General features: G+C 44.2%; 2 protein-coding genes across 3 annotated transcripts in view; one reads left to right on the top strand and one right to left on the bottom strand.

Annotated features, from left to right (window-relative positions):
* The window catches only part of LOC127469345 (uncharacterized), a 69531-nt gene extending 68441 nt beyond the window's left edge, over nt 1–1090 (bottom strand). Inside the window, exon 1 of the mRNA XM_051783507.1 lies at nt 754–1090. Within this exon, the coding sequence (XP_051639467.1) occupies nt 754–1090 (337 nt within the window). The remainder of the gene's footprint in view (nt 1–753) is intronic.
* On the top strand, nt 591–8203 carry LOC127469112 (cytochrome P450 1B1). Of its 2 annotated transcripts, none has more exons than XM_051783067.1 (3): nt 591–1263; nt 2042–3058; nt 4718–8203. In XM_051783067.1, the coding sequence occupies exons 1-3, from the start codon at nt 1244–1246 to the stop codon at nt 5328–5330; spliced, it is 1650 nt and encodes a 549-aa protein (XP_051639027.1). In that variant the 5' UTR covers nt 591–1243; the 3' UTR covers nt 5331–8203. The 2 variants fall into 2 exon arrangements, with proteins under 2 accessions (XP_051639027.1, XP_051639028.1); XM_051783068.1 differs by lacking the exon at nt 591–1263 and adding an exon at nt 1421–1495.
* Nucleotides 8204–24901: the final 16698 nt, after the last annotated feature.

Raw genomic sequence — 24901 nt, forward strand, 5'->3', positions numbered from 1 at the left:
TGTGACTGTAAAGCAGTTGAAATAAATGTTGTATTTTCAGGTTTTTTTCTTGATAATGCAAAAATGACGCCAACAAAGCAAGAGCATTCTGACTTCTCGGGGAACAATTTCCTTGATGTCTGGGGGTTTTACAGCCCGGCTCCCCCGGGGCGCCGAAAGGCCCGGGGGGGTTTGGAGCGCCTCACCGGCTCGCCTCTCGCCAGCCCTCCCGGTTCGGGCGGAGGCGCCAGATTTAAGAGTGAAAAAGCGCAGTAAGTGGGAGAGCAGCGAGTGCAGGGCGGGGGCGAGGCCGGAGGGCAGCGGGGCCGGTCGGGGGGCGAGCTGCCCGGCGCTTCCCAGCCTCATTCTCCTCGAGCCGGTGTCAGGTATTGCGAGGAGGGGTAGGGGCCCGGGGAGGAGATGGCTGGAGGCTTTCCAGCCCCGGCTCACGCAATGCTAACTCCGCACGCAACGGGGAGGCGACAGGCGGAGGAGGGGAAGCTCTCCGGCTTCCTCAGCCCCTAAGATGCAGCCGAGACTTCGCCTCCCGACAGCGAGGGCTGCAAGCCCGCCCGCCACCCCGCTCCCCTCCCGGCACCTCCTCCGCTAAAACTTTTGGCCCCGGCCATAAAAGCGTCCGCGACTCAGCCGCTCCACTTGGCTAAGGCCCAAGGGCAGCTGGCAAATAGCTACGACCCCTCAAGCCAGGGGACGGGCCAGGCAGCGGCGATTTGCCAGTGGGGCCGCCCGCGTCCCGCCCGCACCGCACCGCACCGCGGATGCCGGCGGGTTTAAAACCGGGAGTGCCAATGCCAGACGCCCAGAGGCGGCGGCTTCGGCTCCGGCTCAGTCTGGGAGCAGCGGGCCGTCCCCCCCGCGCCCTCTGAGCTGCTCGCCTTCGCTCCCTGCAGCGGGTTGGGCTGGCCCCGTCCCGTTCCCCGCAGCCCAGCAGGCGGGCGGGAGGGAGAGAGGGAGGGGGCGGCAGCAGCCCCGCTCGCACCCGGCCCCCGGGGCTGCACCGGGCGGTGGCTGCCGGTGGGACGAGCTCCGGAGGGTTAAAACGCTGGGAAGGTGATAATAACTCTGCGCTGGGATGGGGTGCAATTGGCATTTGCCTGCACGTGACCTGCCAAGCTCCGGGTGACAGGTACCGGGGCTCCTAATGAATTTCCCAAAGGCTTGGATCTGAACGCCGCCGTCGCCACTCTCGTCCCGGGGCTGCCGCCGGCTGCCCAGCTCCTCTCCATCCTCCCCAAGGTCTCCAATGGAAGCAGCGTGCAACAGGTCAGTTCTGCTACAGGAGCCCGAGGTGGCCGTTTATTTCACTCCTTCTTCCCCGCGCTGCTTCTGAAAGGCTGGAGCAAACGGTAGGAGCGGGCGGTCCCCGGGCACGGGGATGGGAAGCGGGACCAGTCAGCGCTGCCACGCCGAGTCTCAGGCACCCTCCGCAGCCCATCCCCGGGGCGGCCGACCGCCAGCCTGCGCTGCCGCGACGGGCACGAAGGTCCGGGAGGAGGTAAGGGCTCGGGATGGAGTGGGCTCCGTGACCGCTGCGGAGGTTTCCTCTCCGGAGCAGAGAGAAGCTCCGACGGCAGGGCGGGTAACCCGTTTCTCACAGTGGTTCTTTCGCCGGGGGGAGCCATGTGCAGCGCCTGCCCGCGTCTGCGGAGGCTCGGCAGGCGAGAGCATCCTCCTGCCTTTCTCTCTGCCTCTCTCAGCTGTGACCTGTTGGATCTCTCGCTGCGAACTTTCCCTGTCCGGGGTGGCGGGGGGGAGAGAGTAGCGGCCTCGCCGCCAAATACGACTTCGATCCCTTATTGAGCGCTTGCCACTTCGTTATCGATTATCCCTTGTTTTTCGCACAAGATCTGGGCGGGCTTTAGGCACACGAGGAGCTCACAGCGAGGACGCAGCTCAACTCCGAGCACCTGGACGGCTGCCGGCGCTCCCCTCCGCCACGCCAGCGCGCCCCGTCGGGGCTTCCCCTTGCCCGCGGGCGACGGGAAGCCTCCCAGCCCTCCTGCGGGGACGCTGCCCGCTGACCTTTCCCCTTCCCTTGCAGCATGGCCCTCGAAAGGCTCGGGGAAGCCCTGGGCAGCATCCCCCCCTTGCAAAGGTCCCTCCTGCTTCTGCTCTGCCTGCTCGCCGCCATCCAACTGGGCAAGTTCCTCCTGCAGCAGCAGCAGCGCCGGCGGCAGGGCCAGAGCCGGGCGCCGCCAGGCCCTTTCCCCTGGCCCCTGATCGGCAACGCCGCGCAGCTAGGCAGCGCTCCGCACCTCTCCTTCGCCCGCCTGGCCAGCACCTACGGCGCCGTGTTCCAGCTGCGCCTGGGGCGCTGGCCCGTGGTGGTGCTGAACGGGGAGCGCGCCATCCGCCAGGCCCTCGTCCGCCAGGGGGCCGCCTTCGCCGGCCGCCCGCCCTTCCCGTCCTTCCAGCTGGTGTCGGGCGGGCTCAGCCTGGCCTTCGGCGGCTACTCGGAGCTGTGGAAGCTGCACCGGCGGGCGGCGCACGCCACGGTGCGCGCCTTCTCCACGGGCAGCCCCGCCACCCGCCGCCTGCTCGAGCGGCACCTGGTGGGCGAGGCGCGGGCTCTGGTGGCGCTGCTGGTGCGCGGCAGCGCCGGCGGCGCCTTCCTCGACCCCTCGCGCGTCCTGGTGGTGGCCGTGGCCAACGTGATGAGCGCCCTGTGCTTCGGCCGCCGCTACAGCCACGGCGACGGCGAGTTCCTGCGCATCGTGGGGCGCAACGAGCAGTTCGGGCGAGCGGTGGGCGCCGGCAGCCTGGTGGACGCGCTGCCCTGGCTCCAGCGCTTCCCCAGCCCCATCCGCGCCGCCTACCGCGCCTTCCGAGACCTCAACCGCGACTTTTACGGCTTCGTCCGCGGCAAGTTCCTGCAGCACCAGCGCAGCCTGCGCCCGGGGGCCGCCCCCCGCGACATGATGGACGCCTTCATCCACCTGCAGCGGGAGCAGCCGCGGCTGCAGCTGGAGCACGTGCCCGCCACCGTCACCGACATCTTCGGCGCCAGCCAGGACACCCTCTCCACGGCCCTGCAGTGGCTCCTCATCTTTCTCATCAGGTAGGTGCTGGCGGGGGTGGCACCACAGCGGGGCGCCCCACCTACCCTTGGGAGGGACACGGGAGCCCGTCTGGGGCGTCGCGGTGCGACCGCCCGGCAGTCCCGGGGGAGCCCCGCTTAAACTGTTCCCCTGGGAAGGCTCCTGAGGCGGGAGCGGTCGGCCCGAGCCAGCGCCTGGACCATCTGGTCTGGGCAGCACCGGGATCGCGATGCCGCCGGGGACCTGCCGGCGGGTCGAGGGTCTGCGGGACCGGGCAGCGCCAGTCCGTGCGGTGCCAGTGCCTTAGCGACTCCCGATTAACTAACACGGAAGCTCTGGGAAACTTGCCAGAAAGAGATAAGAAAATATAAAAAAAAAAAAAAATCCGACACAAACCCACCCTATTCAGGCCGTCGGGCATAAAGCGAGGTTGGCAGAAAGGCAGCCGAATAAAACCCGAAAGTAACAGATTTTACCAGGTCAAGATCAAGGAGATCATAGGAACAGGATAACAACTGATTAAGCACGATAAAGAGTTCGTGCACCGGTTTACAAAACCCGCTATTATGTTGATCTGCCATTGCGTGTGCCTTCCTTGCCCTTGCGTGACTGGGGAAGGCAGACCCCTTGGGCAGCCGGCGGGTGCACTGCCCTGGCACCAGCACTTCCAGGGGGAAAACTCTGCTAGGGGACGTGGTTTAATAGAAGGCGCCACGAGACTGGCTTTTTTTTTTTTTTTTTCATCACCTGCATAATTTGTGGGCTTGTGCAAACATTATCTACTCAGTCGCTTCATGAAAAACAAGCAAATGTTTGACTTCAAGCTAAGGGTGTGATGCCCAGTGTTCACATAACTTTTGGGTTTCTCCCCATTTCTTATGTTTGCCCAGCATTTAACATGCAGATCTGCTGCAGGAGGAAAAGGCAAGGATGGAGAAGCCAAACTTGTATACTTAAAGCAAATAAAGGCTCCTGGGAGGAGTGCATGCTTTTAGACAAGCAGAAGATGTATTAACATTTTGATCTTGTTTGGTCACTGTGTAGTCTTCCAAACTGTCCAGATTTCAAGACAGTCTTCTTAAAATATATTATAACGAAAATATATTTGATATTAATTAGAAAAAAGTGTACTCAAACTTAAAGTGGGATGTTCATAAAGCCATTTTGACAATTTAACAATTGGGATTTTTTTTTTTCAGTTTAAAAACCCACAGGTTATCATATGTATGCAATATGTCTAGTAATATCAAACTCCATGTTAACTTTTAAAAGTCACATAAAGAGCTGGAAAACAAAACTCTCATACCCATTCAAAACGCAATACTTAGAAGACACGGGTAATTTTAGTTTTAGAATGAATTTTCAAAATTGGATCAGAATATTCAGTTTAAGCACACTTTAGGTTAGGTTCACTTTTTATGTTGAGAATCAGTTACGTGTGATATTAAAGTGAAAACTGAGCAAATCTGAAATTACACCACTGGATGGGAAGTTTGGATTTTTCTCTCAAAGTTTTCCATTGAGGTCTGCATGTTCCTGTAATATATTTAAACTTTGTTCAAACTTCATTATTTAGGGCAGGGGTTAAGTTCTGCGAAAAATGTTTACAGCGAGAATTATTTGTAAGAAAATCCTTTGAACATGTTATGTACATAGACACATCTTGCTTTAAATGACAGGTATCCAAAAGTGCAGGCTAAAATGCAAGAAGAAGTGGATAGGATTGTCGGAAGAGACCGCCTGCCATGTGTTGAAGATCAGCCTCACTTGCCCTACATCATGGCTTTCTTGTACGAATCCATGCGTTTCAGCAGTTTTGTGCCTGTTACTATCCCACATGCCACCACGACCAACACCTTCATAATGGGCTACCTCATTCCCAAGGACACTGTCATTTTTGTAAATCAGTGGTCAGTGAATCATGATCCAGCAAAATGGTCCAACCCTGAGGATTTTGATCCAACAAGATTCCTGGATGAGAATGGATTCATCAATAAAGATCTTACTAGTAGTGTGATGATTTTCTCGTTAGGAAAACGTCGGTGTATTGGAGAGGAGTTATCCAAGGTGCAGCTCTTTCTCTTTACCTCTATACTGGTGCATCAGTGCAATTTTACTGCTAATCCAAATGAGGACCCTAAAATGGACTTTACCTATGGGCTGACCATTAAACCTAAGCCATTTACCTTGAATGTTACACTAAGAGATACTATGGATTTGCTTGATCAGGCTGTCCAAAGACTGCAAGCAGAGAAAGTAGCCAATGAAAATCAGCTGTCAGCAAATGCCTAAACAATAAACCTTGCATCTACAGATAATCTCTCTTTCTCTTTTTAGACTTATATGACTTACATTTTGTTCTGGTGATCTTTTTGGAACATAGCCAATATTAGAAGTTGTAAGAGCAGGAAGGAAAGCTGCACAAGGTATAATTCAGTCCTCTTTTTAGTTCTAGAAGGAGAGCCAGGGGAACAATTTAATATATTAAATAATAAAACATATGCAATTTGAAAGTAAACCTTTTCTCTTCTAGCTTGTTCACAGAAGTTGCCATTGTAAAGTGCTTTTTATCTACTGACTGGTTGGAGCGCCTCCAGGAACTCTCTCTACAATCCTTGCTATTTCTCCATGTGCTATGCCTTAACTCTAGGTTTGCCTTCAGTGACTCCCATCCCAAAGTGAAATTTCTTATTAAAAAAAGGGTTGTTTAGAACACTGCAGCCTGCCTCTGAATTCCCTCTACTGGAAACTGCCATGCTCCTGTGTTGTGACTGCTGGGATGTCCATTAATGCCTCAATAATAAGTGTCCAAGTGATTTTTGGTAAAATGACAATGTAAAGTCTAGCCTTCAGCATTCCAAAGTGTTTACATAAATGACTAAAAAAATAAAAGCCTTCCTTATAAGCACAGTTGAAAATAAAATTTATGTTTTATATGAACATGAACAGAATGTCCTACTACAGTAACTTTTCATTAAGTTTTGAAAGATCAGAATTTCTATGCCACTGAATGGCAAGTGAGATACAAATCATATGCTAATATGTTCATTAGCATGTTCATGAACAAAATAGATATTTGAATTAGATTGATAAAGGTATAGTTGAACTTTTTATTTATCTAGGAAAGAGTATCACATAATAAGCACATAAGTAAGTCCAGCAAAAACCACATCGGCCAAGGTATTTAGAGGTGAGAATATGGGGGGTTTATATTCAAACATTCATACCACAAGTCTCAAGTAAAGCATACAGCAAATAAAACCCGTGTTCACTAGTCATTCTAGTAGGTTTAGTTAAATGGTATATCTGAAAATTAACTGTGTACTTTTAGTACACTTTGCTTGGAACAAAGTCTCAGAAGGAAATGTAGCATTACATGTCCTAATTAATGTACCCATTAACTGAAGAAAGAGTACTTTTAAAATATTAGTGAGGCAAAGTTCATAAAATTTTAAAAAACCACCTAAGCTATTATTTGAAAGTAAAAAACGTGTGAAACTTTATAGCCTTAAACCTCTGGCTAATATTTGTATACACAAAGCTGCACATATTTCTCTAAAAAGCAAACAATCCAATGTATATGCCTGATTTGAAAAGTGTTGGGCAGGCATTGCAAATCACCTTCAATTACATATGAAATCAATCTGAAATGAGAGTACCTCACGTGACTTGCTATGTTCAGCTGAGTACTAAATAAGGTATTAGTAGAGCTAGAAAAATAAGGGTACAATGCTACACAGTAAAGTAGCTCTGCTAAGCAAGTAAGGATTTGCACTGTGTCTTTTAATAGATGGCCAGTCTTAGTCACGTTGGCAGCAGTGACTGAACTCATACTAACATTGGGAAGAGCTAGGTTAATGACACAATCAAGATCTTAGCTTCACTACTGATTTTAAAAACCTGAATCAAGCCTAAAAGTACTGCTCTGTAACCCCACAGAGTAATGTCCCTGCTTAAAGTCTCTGACTTCATATGGCATCTATCATCTTTTTTTTTTTTAGTTAAAAAAAGCTTTCTGCTACATATACAAGGAGTAACCTCAGGTGTTTTTCTAAATTATGTACAAGTTTATGATATCCCAGAACTTAGCCTATACCTGTGAAAAGCTTTATAAGATACTTAGGATTTTCCTATGGAGATCTACATTAGATCAAATGCTAGCAAGACAATTTCTCTTGTACCTTTGTAAGTATTGATATTAAAAAAAAAAAAAGGATGTAACCTACAAATGAATAGTTATTCTAATGCAAGGATCACAAATTCATATTTTAGTAAAAACAGCTTTTACAATTTGATACTCTTCCAAAAGCTTTAACTTTGCATTGGCTACTAATGCAACATCCATACACACTGCTCATGTCAGTCAGGGGGTTATGCACTATATAGCTGTTGGTCAAATAAATGCCTTTTGTAATCTGTGAAGATACTCAAATTTAGTAGCACCTATTTAGAATGTATGCAGTTTAGTGAGCTAACTTCTATGGTCATTCTGAGATGTATCATTGTGTTACCAAAATACTAAATAAAATTATTCTTACACTACCATTGCTTAGTTTATGTATGGCTTTCTAACATCAAATTAAACAAAATTTTTATTTCTGATTTGGAAAGTATTATTATTTTAGATATTTGTTGATATACTTAGCACCCTCTTCCCATTTCTGGATTTTAAGGTTTTTCTCCATGCTGCCCTTACAGCTTCTCAGGTCTGCCTGCTTATTCATACCTTGCCCTCTGTGCTTAACTTTGTCATGCTCCTTGCTGCTCACCTCAGCATTGATCTGAATTCTCTCCATGTCTTTTGCTTTGTTCTAATACCTGTTAATCTCTCCTCAGCCTGCACAATCTCCTATGCTATGTTCTTCCCTCTGGCATTTCAGTTGACTTCCACCTCCTCTATTTTTGAGCCCACAGACTGGTTTTCCTTTCTCTTTTCCCATCCTATACCTAGTGCTGGCATCTATATACTCCTGCCACTGGATCCCCACCTTGGTCCTTGGCACCAATTTGTGCTCTTTTAGCCTTGGTGTATAGTCAGAAGTGTCAGGAACCGAAATCTCAGGCCAAACAGGCCTTAATGTACACTTGCAGAGCAGTCTCTCACAAAATGAAAGCAAAGCTGTGGTGAAGGGTGGCTGTTATTGCATATATAAAACATTTCTTCATGATGCAGCAGCTCTCCCATCCTCCCACTCCTTTGTTGTCTTTTCTCAGTCTGCTACACAAGCCTCCTTACTTCAGAGCCATCTTAGAAATGACCTTCACATTTTCCCAAGCCCCAAGGAAGGGGAAAAGAGCTGGGGTGGGACAGAAGACTGGGCAGACTGATGACCAGTAGTTTCCTCCTGATTTGGGATATTTTCAGCTGTAGTTTCTCCCTAAGCGGGCAGGATCCCAAGTTCAGGTCGAGTTGGTGAAATTAGAAGGAGCACAAGTGGAATTCAACCTATAAAGACCTCCTAGAAATAGCTAAGGGCCTGTGGAGTAGGTGTAGTGTCCAGAGATACCCCATGCAGTGCATACCTGTCTGGGGCTGACCAGTGGGGCAGCATTGATTCAGAGCAGGTGTCCTCCCTGGGTAAAAGCCAAGAACAACTACCTCCCTCGCCAACCTGTGACTGGGTGTCATCACAGCAATACGAGACAAATACATGTTGTTCTTTCTTCATGAAAAAAAGCACAGAGTACTGAAGCAGCTGTATTCAAGTCAAGATTTTTCCTTTAAAAGCCTTTACATTCAGGTTGTAGTGATTTCAATGGGTCAGGAAAGCCAAATGTCATCTCACGTTTGCTTCCTCTGTGTATGTGTGCACACATGCTTGGTCCATCTCACAGAAGTTTAGTAACATCCTTCATTCAGGTTGAGGTAAGGGATTAAAAAAACCAAAACAACCACCAAAACAAGCGAAAAAGCCCACAAAACCCCGAAACAGGAAACTCAGGGAGAACTTACGATAAGCATATAGTTCTTGGAAAATCAGTAGCAGTCAGACCACCCCACTAACTAACAAGGAGAGGAAGCAAGTAGGCTGAGCTAGCAGAGTTGATACTGAATATGTTTATACTAGTCAACTGTACCACTACATTCCTTGTGATCCTAATAGAAACCTGCTGGCTTCAGCAGGAGTCAGTTCAGAGCTGCTGAATACATAACAATAATGTAACAATAAAGGACAAGGCTCATCAAAACTTGAGAAATAAGCACTGCTACAAAGGTGTGTGTGTGGGAGGTTATCTGTCTAGGATCTGTGTGTACCAGCCTAGTCACAGCACAATGCAACTGAATGTAAATTCACGACAAATTCCTATTAGTTTTGCAACAGACCCAGTGTGTTTTTGTGAGTGGCAGGCAATGATGCATAGGTCTGTCTGTAGGAAGTTGTTTCAGATTATCCAGGCAGAGCAATCAGAGACTAGGCAATTGAGAACTCACATTTTACCTGAAGAAAGTTGAGGAATTAGCCATGAAAAGCAAACAGTTAGTATTTGCCTTTGCTGCATCTTCAACTTAGTTAAATTTTACTCGGATCTCTCATATGCCCACATAAATTCAGCTTGGGATAACACTGAAGGCAGATGTGGCTTTTTTCATGGATAAAGATTGGATTCTGAAAGGTGTTGTTATTTTGGTATACATCACAACATGGACACGGGGATTCAAATTTCAACATCTTCTTTGTTGTTTACCATCCTGCCTTTTTGCAGCTGACTTTTTCCATGTTTCAGCCCCTTGTACTCAGACCAGGCCAAGTCTCTAAACTTTCAGGTAAAAGCAAACTCAGTGTTAGGCACAAATAACTTAGAGCATTTAAGATAGTTGCAGTCAATTCTTTGATAGCCCTCCTTTCAGATTTTTTGCCAACTTTTCACACAGCTCCACAAACCAGAAAACTCTTTGCTTGATTTGTGTTGCCCTGTCCTTCAATACAGCAGATCTTTTTCCAGCCTGAAAGCATAGAGCTAGAGCTAACCAAATCAAAAGAGTCCCTCAGCTCCCCACACTCTTGATCTGTGCTGCATGTTTGGGGACACTGATCCATCAATACAGTGAACTCAGAAGATACAGGATGCTGAGGCATTTCAACTGGACATGAGCAGAGGCAGGGAAGAGAGCAGATGCATGGGGGGCTCATTGACAGTTCATGAAATCAACTGCAGAGCTACATAGGAGTCATTTGCTGGCGTGGCTGAGAGTTGGCAGAGGAAAATATGTGTCTAGAGCATAGGAAGATTCCAGCTAGGAAGAAACTGCAGAGGGTCTTTGATTTCCAGGAAAAAAGAGGTGGTGATTTTACATTGCAAACATAGAAACAAGAGCTGAGGAACTAAACGTGAGGATTGGGCTGTCCCATACAGGCTGCAGGATTTGCAAACAAAACCAGTCTACAACAGAAAGTCATAGATAGTCTGTCATTCTCCTCATTTTAGCATCCCCAGTATCTGTGAACAACAGGGAGGAGCACAGCTGCAACAGCCTGAATACCTTTTGGAGGAATTTTCCTCTTGACATTCAGAGAGAGTGGTAGAAGAAGCAGACACTACACCAGACAGAAACACTTCTGATCTAGAGGGTCCATTCAGAGCAGTTCAGTGTCATTTATTCGAGCAAGCTGAGCAGGAAGAGGTTTGCATCAGTCAGCTATTCCCATGCTACACAGTTACATCTTCAGCTGTATCTAGGCTTGCTCAATACACCATAAGGAAGGAATAGCATGTATTTTGCAGGATGCTCCAGAACTGGGTTCCATCTCTGCTATTATTGGTATGTTTTCAGTGACGGCTCCTTTTGTTGGCAAGGGCAGCTCTATAAAACTAGATTTTATTTCCACAATCTCCCTTCTCCCAGCCTGAGCTCTGGTAAGAGCATAACTGTTATCATGCAGAAACAGGCTTCTAATCCTCTCATGATAACAAATGGGACTTCATATAATCACACTTTCTGTGCTAAAAATAACAGTACACCCCCCACTTATTTGGACTATTCTACTCATCATAACAGAAGCGGAGATGTGGAGTGAGACACCTTGTTCCCAGTACAAAAGCAAGGTTTAAGACAAAGCTTGACTTCACTAAGCAAGTATGCTTTGCTATCATCTGCAGAATAACGTGAAACAATACCCCAACCTTCTTTTATGCTTTGTATTCTGTGAAAATTTTCCAAGGTGCAGTTCAAAAATTTAATCCAACTGTATATCTTCTTTTTAATTATACTTTTTCACTCTACAGAGAAAAATCATAAATTGTGAGGCTATTAATCTTTTGTGGTTCAGGAAATTTAAATAACTCAATTCAAATTAAAAAAAAAAAAAAAAGAAACAAAAAAAGAAGAAGGTGCCACCAGAAATTACACTCAACTTCACAATAATTACCCTAATGAAAAAATGAGATTCCTAACTGAACCTTCGTCTCATTGTAACAAAGCTCATTTTCCTTCCCTTCATTCATGTGTATAGCTGCTGGGACAGTGTCATGCTTCAACTTGTTCCAAGACATAACTATGTTCATCCCTCTGTTTCTGGCAGAGGTGAGAAAGAGCTGTACCTACACTCCAGAAAAATATGCCCTGCAGGGAAGCTTTCTGGGTAACCCTTCCAGGTGGCACAGAAACAAAAGAGAAGTGTTTTCCACCAGCTTTCTCCAGATAAGTATTCTTTTTCTCACATGCCTAACATCCTGTCTAGCCTGATCTTCCAAGTGTATGAGGAGCACCGGTGCCACAGACAGCTGAGGGCAGATCAGTCAATGGGGTTTTGGTCAGAAACACCACAAATAATATTTAATAAAATTAAACAAGGATGAACTCCCATAAAGGAGAGGAAGAAAAAAATCTGCAGCAGATAAATATTTAAACTAAGAAGGTTCCCACAGAATTACAAGGCAGATCCTCCAGTAACATTATACTTGAATTGAAACCTTGTACAAAAAAAAAAAACCAACAACCTACTCCTGATAGCATTAAGACTATGATATTTAGCATCTGTGCACAGAGATCTACAGCACACTGACAATATTGTCCTCTGCATTTGAAGGATCAGGTACTAATTTCCTTGAAATCATCAGCAGAGACTGAATTCAAAACATTAGTCTCATAATGTATTCACTATAGAATACTATTCAAATATCCTCATGCCTTACTTAAGGCCAACAAGATTCCTTTCTTATCTGCACAAGCAATCTCTTACCCTAATACAATACTTTTCTGCCTGAGTAAATAGCTCTAGCCTGTTCCCAGAGTTAAGCACATACAGTAGTTTTTATTGGATATAAAGCCATAAAACTGCACAGCAGAATAGAAAATCTTAGGGAAGTTCTTGGAATAAATACACGCTCCATCAATTGTCTGAACGGTTGAAATCATGAAAGCAGAAGAGATGCATGAGGACTGGACACCAAAGACAACTTTAGCTCTCAAGAGGACAGATGCTTTCTCCTAGGGCTTATGGAAAGACAGTTAATGAAGTGACTGGACCTCTTTAGCACTCTTCATAACCACCAGACTAGATTGTCATTAGAGCCCTAACATTTTCCCTAGCAAAGATCCAGTTAGCACAGCTTCTTGCATCCTTACATTCATATACAATCAAAGTCTTCATGTAATTTTGAACAAGTTTGTTTCTGAGGATTTGTCATCTATCTCTTTTCTTCAAATATTTCCCTGAAATACACATAACTTTAGGCGGTAAAAGACAGTTATTTCACTGAACTCAAGCCTTATGTATTTATTTTTCTAATAAAGGCACCTTCTGCCTTCTGGGGAAATCCAGCAAAGCTTGATCATATGCTAACAGAAGCAATAGTTCTTCAGGGTCAATAGCAAAGAATATTCTGTATGCATGGAGGAACAAATATAGGGAAAATCAGGGCAGTTGAGAAGTGAGAAGGAGAACACATCAGAGAAGAAGAAATAACAGGCCAGAGAAAATAGAAAGAAATGTTTGATCCCATAGAGGAGAATGAAAACGAGGAAAAAGAATGTAAGCAGCTGCTAATGCTAATTTGTCCCACCCGCAGGTACAACAGCTCCCCAGGGTACCCTAGGGGCCACAGGTTCTAACTGATGGCACACACATGCACCTGCAGAGGGCATTTCATCTCATCTGCCCTTTTGTCTCCCCTGAGGAGAGAGCACAGACAATATGTTTATATCAAACACCTACCACGCAGGTTATTGGTGTGCTGTGTCCCTCCCTTACTACTTGCCATATGCTAAATACCTATATTTATGTATGTCCTGCTTAGAAACAGACATTTTAAGCTCTGAACATCTTTGGTGGGGCAGTTAGATTAGGAAAAAAAGCAATACTACTACACTGGTGGAACACATTTCCTTAGGAATTGAGGAAATCAGCCACACTGATTTAGCCAGGTCATGTTGCAGAGTCTAAATAAATTTAATTACCTGACATCACAGAACCACAAACTGGTCAAGATGGGAAGGAACCTTTGGAAGTTCATCTGGTCTAACACACTGATCAAACAGGACCTCCTGGAACCAATCTAGTCATTCTATCTCCACATTAATAATAATAACTACCCACAAGACTATAGGCATTTTACAGTAAACACATAGCAAATAATATGTTCACCACTGGTTCAATTTCCTTCCCTCTTGAAGTTAAACCTTTATGGGCATCACCCTGGGAAACTCACTGCTGTCCCTAGGAAGTACTCTTCCTAAGCACTGTCCCTCATTCTCACTGGATGAGAAAAGCCTTCCCTTCACTTTCTTTAGGAGGCAAACCCAGAGGCAGAAAGAGGGAAAGGCCATATAAGACAGCCATTACTGCCCACCTCCTGCTGTTTTGAACTGTATATTATGTGATTTTATGTGCATTTGCTCCCTGGTTCAGCACATAATAGAGAGGATCTCTCTGCCCAGAATGGACTGTAAGAGACTTCCCTGCTGCTGAACTGAGTCAGTAAGTCATTCATGTCTTTCCCAGATGTTTCTGTTTTCTCAGCTAACAGGAACCGTATGTACTGCTGGCTCTCCCTGAAGACCTGGGCCAGCACAAACAGAATGGGGGGTGAGGGAGGGGGAGGAATTCCCCACTTGACTTCAGGAACCAGGAGCGTGGTCACCTGCAGGAGCAGGGTTGGTCCAGGATGCTTCACAAGTGAAGGTTCTAACAAAGAACCTCTCCTGAACCACTGGGACACCACACCACTGTACACAGGTGTGACCAAATGTTGAAAATGCCCCCCATCTTTAGAAGGTTTTAATCCTTTTGAACTTCTAAATATCACCTCAGTGTCTTTGATACTTGTAGTAACAAATAAGCACTACATGCAGCAAACTTACCTGTAGCAGTAGGTGAAGCAGCCACAATATTTAAGACATGGACAATAAACAGCACCCTGTTTGCTCACTGAGTTTTAGCGCAGAATTCGGTGTTTATTGTAATGGTGATAAATCAAAGAATCTAAGCTTTCCTCCTCAGTTTTTTTAAAATAAATTCCTTGTAAAATACTGTTATCTATTTTCATATGTTTCCAAATATCAAGGCAATGGTCAATACACAGCAGTCAAACTTTGTGGTCAGGCTTTTAGAGAGGAAAAGCTATAGAGCAACATGTTTGCAAACACCTAAGCCTCTAGTCTGGCCATTATATTTTATTGCCTTTTTTTTTTTTTTAATTTACTGCACATTGGAAGTTAAATTTTAATGACAGGAAACAAATTACAATTTATGCCAACCCAAACCTGGACAGGGGAGTTCAGACCACTGAGCAGCACTTCAAAAATAATTAGAAATTAGAACTCCACCTTTTCCTTTCCAGTGTTTGGTTTGTGGTTTTGTTTTGTGTTCCTTTTTTTATTTTTTCCCTCCTTTGCTCTCTCATCCTTGCCTAGATATTGGTCAAAATCATTTGCAGAAGGCTTTCTTTTCCAGTCTCCAGAAACATTCTAGTCAGTTATCAAAAACAGCTATCAAAACTCTACTTCAGATTTTTTAGAGGCTTTTTTCTATCCAAAGCAAAAAAACATGTGTTTGCAGATGTTCACCAAAACCAGTTTGATTAAATTGCGGCACAGAAATTGTCTTCAAATTTATTAGGAGGTACGACATGTTTATAGCATGTAGTTTATTGCCTTTTTAGTTCTGACTGCTAAATAGCAGCATTATTTGAATAGACAGACTTCAGTGAAATATAACTCTTGGTTAAATGAATTTCAGTAGCAGCATAGGCTTACACAGTAAAGATTAAAAAAATCCCAGTGTTCTCCTCTTTTCCTTTGTCTAGCTTTGGCCAGACTATATTTTTTTATATTGCTTCTTTCAAAGTACTGGCCCTCAACCTGTGCTCAGTAACTGGCTTGCACTCCTGCAGAGGTCCTATGAATTCCTCTATCAAAAGTTTATCTCCCAAGTCAGTTTGAGTCCATTCTTCACAAAGGCACTCAGATTAAAAAAGAGTGAGTAAAAAAGAAATTAGAGAGAATCACTACATCTCTATGCCGATTTAAAAAAAAAAAAATTAGACCACCCTAACTGTAATTCAGCACTTGCAGTTGTCAACTTTTGACATAAAACCCCAGGATCCTTTCAAACACGCTACCAGAAAACTTCTCTGCCAGTAAGCTGCAGGGCATGACAAAGCCATGTATTTTGTCCAGGTTCAAACTGAAACATGGGGTTAAAGTTCATAATTAACTAAAGCTCCATTCAAAGTCCAGTGATCTTAATGAATATCAATAAATTTCAAAGACTGTCAGGTTACTTTCCTCTCCCAGACAAGCCAAACAGCTTCCAGGAGACAATAAGAGCTTTATCTCTGCCTCCATGCTCCCAAGAATTATTATTATTTTTAATGAAACACATTGAGGGTCCACATTGCTGTCAGCTGTCTGCAACTTGATTTATTTTTAGCTTGTAATATAGTTAATAAAAAACAGGTACAAAACTCATCCTGCTTTAGAAGCACATCTTGAAAATTGGACAGCTCTGCTAAAGTCATTATAGAACAAGATTTTAAGATGCATCTAAAAAGCTATAAACCAAACTGTTCTTAATATGCCATAAAAGAATTGTTTATCTATGTGCATGCATTGAAACATCTGATGTTGCACTTTCCCATTTACAGGGAAAGGCAACCCTGTCAGGGAGACCACACACTATGTCACATTTAGTACCTGTTAGGGAAGTTTTAGCATGATTTTAATTATTTCCAAGCTTGGTAAATCCCCTTCTGCCTCCTTGCTGGAAGGGTTTATATCAATTAAAATGGAGTATCCTGTAAACTGTTTAAGCCCCTAGAAAACTTCAATTTGCTTCCTAGTTAGCAAATTCCTCTCTTTTTCACTGTCCAGCTACAACCTTGGCCACAACAGAATATGAAATGTAGTTTCCCAGGTAGCATAGTACCTAGAATTTCATCCAGATATGCCTGTATTGCTGTCAATACCTATGGTGAATTGTTTGTGCTATCTACAGAGCTATCCTGCACTGACAGAAAAACCAAGTGAGAACAGGTGGGCCAATTAGCTGCAGTGACATCAGACTCAGCTCTTTCAGCATTTGTATCTAAAGGGTAGATGTCTGGGAAAGCTGGGAACATGAACTTGGTATCTACTTCTATGGCTGTGAATGTGCTGAGAAATTTGCACATGCAAAACCAAACACATTCATTCATCTATCTCAGGACACTGTCTTCAGGAGGCAATATTATCTGGGATCCTGCCCACCGGAACCCCAGGGAAGAGTTCAAACAAGGAGAGACAGGTATAGAGACCACACAAGAGGGAGCACCACATTTGCCTGAAGTGATATGGGCCGGCAAGAGAGGCCTCACACTCTTTGGCTCCAAGTCTGGTGCACCTGGAGACACAATGATATCTCATACCCTTGATAATCAAGGACCAAGGCTCAGCTGAAACATCTCACTCAGGCTGGGCTACTCTACAACATTAGAGCCTATAGGTTCTCTTTTTTCCACAGCAGAAATACACAGCCAGATGCAAAGCAATAACCCTGCAGTCATGCTGGGGCTATCAGCTTTTAGAAGCCCAGCATTAGAGGTTTCCACACACAGTTACCCCTGAGGAGGGAAAAATGGAGTTATGAGCAGCAGAAGTCAGAAATAATTCTGCTGTTAAAAGCGAAGCTGGGGTTGGAGTCCACGAATCTCACTAGATACAGCTGCAAGGCAGTTACAGAAACATATAAGAAATAGAGCCTCTTGGTCTCCTTCAAAAGAGACATTGGCATCTCCCAACAAAGGGCATTCTTCACCTGCACCCAGACATCTCCCTGCTGTTCAGTCTGGTCAGCAAGATGACAGCTGAGAGCTTAATCCATGGTCAATTAAAGAACTAACATGCGTTTTAGTTATTAATAAGAACATTCCAAGAAGTAGCAGAGTTTGCCCATATAAGCTGGCTAGAAGAAAACTCTTAACAAACATTGTTGCATGGTCACAGTTCACAGCTGAGATGCCTACCTCTTCTGACAGAGCTTGTTCTGGTGGCAAAAGCTTTGCTCTAATCCATCAATGAAAAAACAATAGGAATAATGAGATCACCACTATTCTTTTTTTATACATTTTTCCTTCGGCATAAAAAAGAAGATCAGATTTATGGCTTATTATATACTTTACTCTTTTGGAAAAAGACTCATGGATCTTATTAAGCAGCCTGATGGTGCAGTGGGACTGAACACTGTGGTCCTGGAACAAGTTACATAGAGATTTTGATACTACAGCGTTGGGACATCTGAAGTTTCCTTGGTTCTGAATGTTGCAAATAAGTCTAAGCTTTCTGGGAGTGGAGAAAGGGTATTTGTTACTAAGGAAATTCGACTGGTCCTTATAGTAACAGAAGATGGATTATATTAGCAGGACAAAACTTTGGGTTATGCCTGAGTACTAAAATTATCAGATGCTTCCAATATATTTCTGCTCCAACTCAGGGTGGAGTTCTCAAGCTTTCAAGACCATATCCCCCAGAAGTCACTTAGGCACCTAATTCCCATGTAAAAGGAGGAAAACAGCCTGCCCATAATCCTTTTGTAAAAGCTTTCATGTAAAGAGATACAAGTACTGCAGCTGAGTTTCATATTTTTGCAGGAGGAAGAGAAAAGAATTTGGACATAGTCCTTGCAATAATTAATCATTGAACAATAAGGAGTTATCGCAGGAAAACATGATATTGCCAAACATCTTCCACACAGATGCACCGTTTGCATTGTTTCTCCCTTGCATTTCAGGAATTAGTAAATAACACTGGGGCCTATTCCCAAACACAAGGCGATTTTAGTTGACCACCTTGTTCGGGATCAACTCACAGTCACCAGCAGTTAAATATAGTTCCTTAAATTATACACTACTGGTAATGCCTGATAAAATGCAAACATGTAAAACAACTCAGGGTAGCACTCGTACATCTAAGCCAAGGGCAATGATGGGACTTAGGGGCAGGCAAGTCTCTTTATTTTCTAATGGCAGATACATCAGTTTCTCCAATAAATGGGGTCGTTGCCAGGGTTAGAGCATGAACTGAAAAGACATCACAGAATGCAGACACACATGCTATGTTAGGTGCTTTAACAGCCAAGGCTGCAGCCCCCTTAATTAACTACACCTTAATTCTCCCTGTTCCTTGCAGGCCTGGGATCCCAGCAGATAAGCAGACTCATCATTTCACTCTCCAATCTAGAAACAGAAGAGCTAATTGGAACAGCAGCACATCGACACAGCCAAGACCCTCACCAAACCTCTTGCTGGGGATTCCTGTAACCATGAAACCTATGTGCATATTTCAAGCCATAGCTCTCACAGCAAGCTCAGCCTTTCCCTAGGGAAAGGGATGGGTGTTAAGGAGGGGAGGCTAGGAAAGTGCTTTGCTAATTGAGCTTTCAGCTCCAGGAAAGTGTTCATGTCCTGGGGCAATCTTTTCAGCAAAATTGCATCTGAATGCCAAAAATTAAGGAAATGAAAAATGAGTAAAGAGCAAATTAAAATCCCATAGCATTTAATTGTGGAATCAACAACACACTGAGTTCCTGGAACAATCACTGTACCCCAGGCACTTCAGCAACTGCTGCCCAGCACTGCTGAGACTCCTCAGTGTCCCACTGTCCCAGCCGAACAACAGATGGGAACTGCTGAAACTCAAAGCAAAAATCCTGGCACATGTCAGGGTTTCTCCTCCCTTTCTCTTCTAATGTTTGCAGTACTGTCCTGAATGTGACTAACGAGAACTCCAACAACTGAAACAATGGATGGGGCTTCCACAAAGCGAGGGAACCACATGGCTGGTGACTCTGCAGCAACCCAGCATCACTGTTTCCCCAAAATGTGACCTTGCAGGGTTATCTTCTTATTAGGATAGAATTACAGGCTGCTATGTGATCTCTGTTTAAGGGAAGCATAGTCATAGTGCACTTATAATTTATTTTTTTTTTTAATTTAACTGATGGACATGCCTTTTTGCAAATCAGTTCCAAGGAATCATTAAAGCTACTTTCATGAGAAATGGGTTAATTAGTAAGAAAAATATAGTTCAAAGTAAAGATATTAAGTCTGGCATGAATATGATTTTTGTAAGTTCTTTACTAAATTGTCATTCTGATAACATCGTATGGAAATAGTGTTTTCTCTCCTACACCACAAAGTCTGTTGGTCTTCCTATCCCTTAAGTTTACAGCCAGTTTAGAAATTGTGAGTTCTGTGATGTGCAAAATCTAACAGAGAATTCAATCTGTGCTGGAAGACCATGAGCCTCTCTAAGGCTGCCCTGATGACTGTAATATCAAGAATTATTCAACCTGTCTCTGAATATGAGATAAATCCTTCTGAAATCTGTCAATAGCAACTGGAAAATCTATTATGTCATGGGAGGAAAGAAAATGTGGATTTGAGCAATTGAGCTGCTTTGTACCCAAGTTTTCACATCAGCTGTATTTTATTTTAATATATTGAGCTAAATACTACCCGACTACAATTTCCTACATCTCTAGTGCTAAAAGCATTTTTGTAGCCTTTATGAGACTCTGAAAAAAGAGATCCTTCACTTAGCTGCAAAAGCTGATCCTAGACATGAGAAGGTCTGATAAAATAGGTAAGCAATTAGAAGTATGATCAAATAACTCAGTAAACAGCATTACCCTCCATCAATTGTATATACTGTATGCACTAAGCATTAAATATATTGGAGGCTGTATATAGTAATGAAAATACCAGTGTAGAAATAAAATGCTAAACAAAGGTTCCAAACTTGTCTGTTTCTGACTGCCATGTGTCAGAAAAATCAGAAGAAAAATCAAAGCCAACTCCAGAGAGGAGGAGTCACAGAAGATCAACACTGAAAAACAGAGTTTGCCAAAACCCTCAGAAACTGAAGTCCTGGAGATGTACACAGCTCTGCTGGGGACTTAATTTTTATGGACACTTTCCCCTCTGGCCACTGGGCCCCAGTTGTCTCAGGTCAAACCTACTGAAAGGCCCGTGGTTCCTGCGGAATGTTCTGCCCATTTGCTTGGCAGAAAAAAAGCACTTCACAGCCCCTGCAAAGCTGCCTCTAAAGCTCACTGGTTTAAGGTTACATTTTGACTTCTCCTTACTTGGAGTGCGACTGAAAATACCACTTGTTTTGGCAAGAAAACTGGAAGAGATTCAGTGTAATAGGGGTGAGAGGACCAGTTATTAACATCTCAGCAGGAGCCATTCAGGGATGTGCTTTAGTCTCCTCATACTTTATACCTAAGGCAGCTTCAATTTTGTCTGAAATTTCTCTCCCCTCCCCACTCCCATAGGAGTTACTTTACTTTTCAGTGAATGAGTACTGAGTTCAGGAAACCAAAGTAAGTAAAACATACCACAGAGGGGTATTAGGCAATCCTCCTCAAGCATTTCTCTGCAAACCACAATCCTTTACAAAAAAAGCACTCTCAAAAGACAAACCCCCACCTCTGAACACATAAAGCTCTCCCTCCACATCCTCCCCCTTCAGCCACAGACTCTCTGGAAGCAGATACAATATTTTGGGAACATGATAGAGACGGGGTTCATGGACTACATGTTGACTCCTGCTGACTCAGTAACCCCTTTAGAGTTCACAAGCTCACAGTTTGAGAAGGCAAGGCAAAGAAAGATAATACGTTAATTTACAGAATCTATTACCTTTTTCTTTACCATCTGCCTGCCCCAAATTGAATACATAAGAGACTTCCATTAGGAACTGACGGCTCTAGATAAAGTGAGCCTGCAGGGTTATAAACTTGCATTTCCTCTCCAGCACACTAGGTATCTTGCATTCATCAGATATTTTTCCCATCTTTCCTCTCAGAGGGAGGTCCAACTAAGGTAACTCCTTTCATGAAGCACTTTTAACTCTGCATTTAGAAGTTAGGATAAGGATGTGCAGGCAGAGTCTTTCTCAAGGTTTCATTTCACACAAGGATAGAAAGATACTCTAAGTAATCAAGTTTCTTATAGCTACAAAACACAGCAAGTCATATCTATTTTAATTCCTCTACTAAACTTACAGATATATCTATCCATACAAAAAAATTTTGTATGTATATACACACACAAACACAGAAACTGTAGTTTCCATACAATTTCTGCACATGTAACTACAGTTTGACATTCAAAAAAAGACAGGATCCATAGCAGTCCTACCACAGTAAATCCAGTGCAACACAGAAATCAGGATGTTACAGTGCAGGTGAACCCAATCAGCTTGTTTGACCTCGGCAGGTATCACTGTGGATATACTCAACATTTGCTTCTGTTCTGCTCATTGTTTGATGTAAGAAAAGCTCCATCTCTAGTCTAAATTTAAGGATTAAACAACCCCCCAACAATTTAGGAAAAACTCAGCATCCCTTTGCTTTCATTTAAGGCTGCCAGCTAATGAAGCGGGTCTCAGCCGGCGTGAATCAGCGCGATCCCCCCTCGCAGAGCGCGGCAGACGGAGCCCCGCTCGCCGGCGGCAGCTGCCGACTGCTCCCCACCCACCAGAGGCTGCGGTGCAGGTCCAGCAGCGAGGATTTCGACTAAGTGCTGTAATCAGTTACGGAGAAAACTGAATAAAATGCTGGCAGTTAAAATATACCCCCACAAAGCCGAGCTACAGCACTGTTTTCACACTACTGTTCTAGCTTGATTTTAGCACACGTTCACTTAACAGTAAGAAGCTCTTACCACAGGAAAATGGCAGCTTGTAGGTAATCCATTTGAAATGCCTTTTCTACCTTGTACTTTTCCATACAAATTTAGGTTGGTGAACATGAACAAAAGCATCTTTTGAAGCAAGGAAAGTAGAAACTCACAATTTTCATTTCACTCTCACTTTGCCACATGCAACAGTGCCCCAGAGGAGGATGAGGTGGTGACAGAGCCCTGGCATGGCCTCCCAGGTCCCATGGCAGGCCCTGAGAGGAATCAAAGCCCTGCACAGAAGAAAGTCTTGCATGTAGGTAGTTACAGATTCAAGACTTAACATGCCTCGTTACAAGAGTTACCAAATCCTGTCCACCTTTGGTTAGGTCTCCTAGGGACAGCTTCCAGATTTTCTCTTTTAACTTAATGCTGGGTGGTGCCACGAGCAGACATGCAGGCTTGTGAAACACCTACCATTACAGTACCCACTGCACATGTCCCACACACCCCCCTTCTGACACAGACACAGCAGTGTGAAGGTGCATACCCCACAGAGCACATACTCACCCCTCCTTCCCCTGCAGGGCAGGAGCTGCCAGAGGCTCAGCCGCCTTCTTCAGATTCCTGCAGTAACACAGCTCCCAAGCCACTGGTGCACACCTCCAAAGGACACTTAGCCCATCAGGTGCACCAGAAGTACCAATTCTCCACTGCCAGGGCCCACCTGAACCTCATCAGGGGTCGTTCTCTCCACTGCTGATCCAGGTGTGTTGCTTCTCCTGTCTCACTGGCCACTGCTCTCCAGCTGGGGCACTGGCTAATACACTTCCACTAGAGGTACAGCTGTGTGCATGTGTGTCTGTGGACAGACCAGCATGGGCTTTCTACATGCTCCAAACCAGCCCAGAATAACAACGTAAAGGCTTCCAAAAGCTTCATCTTCCCTGACAGCTCTTTGGGTACTGATGGAAAGAGTAAAAGAGGCCTAAAAGGTGAGGTCTTTTTTACTGCTTACTGCTTGTGTATTCTTCACGTTCTACACATTTTTCTTCAAACCATCCACATGGGTGAAAGAAGCCCTGTCAGCCCCATTGTTTCAGATGGAGAAGTAAGTTAAAGCAGGGAGGAAAATTTCTGTGGTGTACAATAGGTAGGCTGAACACAAAACTGCCCCTGTAGAGAATAAACTAATGTCCTTTACACGATGTATAGTAGACAACTAATTAAAAGTATTGCTCAAATGACTACACAGATCCAGGTCCAGTAGTTTGGGGGCTTTCCCCCCCCCCCCAATCTATTGTTCTGAATTTCTCCCATGACAGCTGTAAAGACCTGCCTTCTCATTTCCCGAATTAACATGTTTGGTCATGTAGGAATGGCTATAAAAGGGGCTGAAAGCAGTGTGCCACCGGAACAAGCTGAACCAAGTATTAGGATGCACACAAGAAAATGTCACACAAGGTCATGCAGGTACTTTTAAAAATCCCATTTTAGCACAAAGCCTGAGACTCACTGATGTCCAGAGGCTGTTCTGCCATGTTCTCAACGGCACCAAAATATTACAGGTAGGTTTTATAAGGACCAATCCCATGAAACTACTCATTAGTAAGACAAACAGTTCTAAAATCAAGATGTCAAATGACTGTGGGGTCACACACTCAATTATGGTCTTTTGTTTGGTAATTCTTGCTCAGAGATTCATGATGAATGCACCAGGAACACTGTTTTGCTTGAAACTGCCAATACCCATACACTGGTGGTATCAAAAGCAACACACATTCTAGCAGTGCTTTTGTATGAACCCCTTGCTGCACTTAAAAGTGTTGCTGTAGAAGCAGTCTGCTGTTCTAATTTGAAAAACATGTATTTTATTACTGCTTTAAGACTTCATATATGATTTTACAGGGCACCAGGTAAGCTTGCCTAGCATTCTCCAAACCAGTAATCCCTAACCCAGAGCCACAGTCAGGAGCTTTACAAATGAGTTTTCATTTCTTCATGAATTATCCTCTTCCAAGATTAGGAAAACACAAATAAATTGCTGAATCCACTTTGCTGATTTGCCACATTTTTCTGAACAACAAACAAAAACATTTCTCTCCAGAGACTGAAATTTCATCAGCCATGTTGATTACCTTTATCCATGAATTAGAAATCTGAACTTATTTTGGTAGGTTAAAAAGTACATCCATATTCATGCCCATATCCTTAACACATGTTTAGGTTACAATATTCCCAGTCAATATTGTGTGGCTCTATTTTTGGCTTATGCATGTAGGCAATTCAAACCAGCTCATAATTAATCTTAATAAACAAAACATATGAAGAGCGGACAGACAGTGTTTGCGTGTGTGCAACTTGGGTATGTAGCTAAGTAGCTTACCCCACAGTCACATCATGGGTCAGCAGCACTACCAAGCACAGAGCTCAGATTGTTCATATTCAAGTTCACACTAGATCCCACAGATACTTTTAGAATAACTGGTTGTTTATTTTAATGAAATGAGTAAAATATTTCCTCCAAAAGAATTATTAATGTTTCGCATTCTTAGTTTCAGTGCTTCATTTCCCAGCATCACACATGCATGGGTTACACAAACATAGACAGGGCCAGAAAAGCTTACTTCTTTTTGTATTGTCAAGACAGTTTGATTGTTTCTTCTCCAAGGAACTTGGAAGTCTGTAAGAAGCAGAAGTGCTGGAAAAGAAGAACGTACAGAGGAAAAAAAAGCAAACAACAATGTTGGCCCTTCAGAGCT

The sequence above is a fragment of the Manacus candei genome, unplaced genomic scaffold, assembly GCF_025592945.1.
Source record: "Manacus candei isolate 608988 ecotype Guabito, Panama unplaced genomic scaffold, ASM2559294v1 h1tg000017l, whole genome shotgun sequence".
Lineage (NCBI taxonomy): Eukaryota > Metazoa > Chordata > Aves > Passeriformes > Pipridae > Manacus > Manacus candei.

Coding starts and splice junctions, on each gene's coding strand:
- LOC127469112 (XM_051783067.1), top strand. CDS start 1,244: ATGGAAGCAGCGTGCAACAG. Junction 1,264..2,041: donor ATGGAAGCAGCGTGCAACAG/GTCAGTTCTGCT, acceptor CTTCCCTTGCAG/CATGGCCCTCGAAAGGCTCG. Junction 3,059..4,717: donor CTCCTCATCTTTCTCATCAG/GTAGGTGCTGGC, acceptor TTTAAATGACAG/GTATCCAAAAGTGCAGGCTA.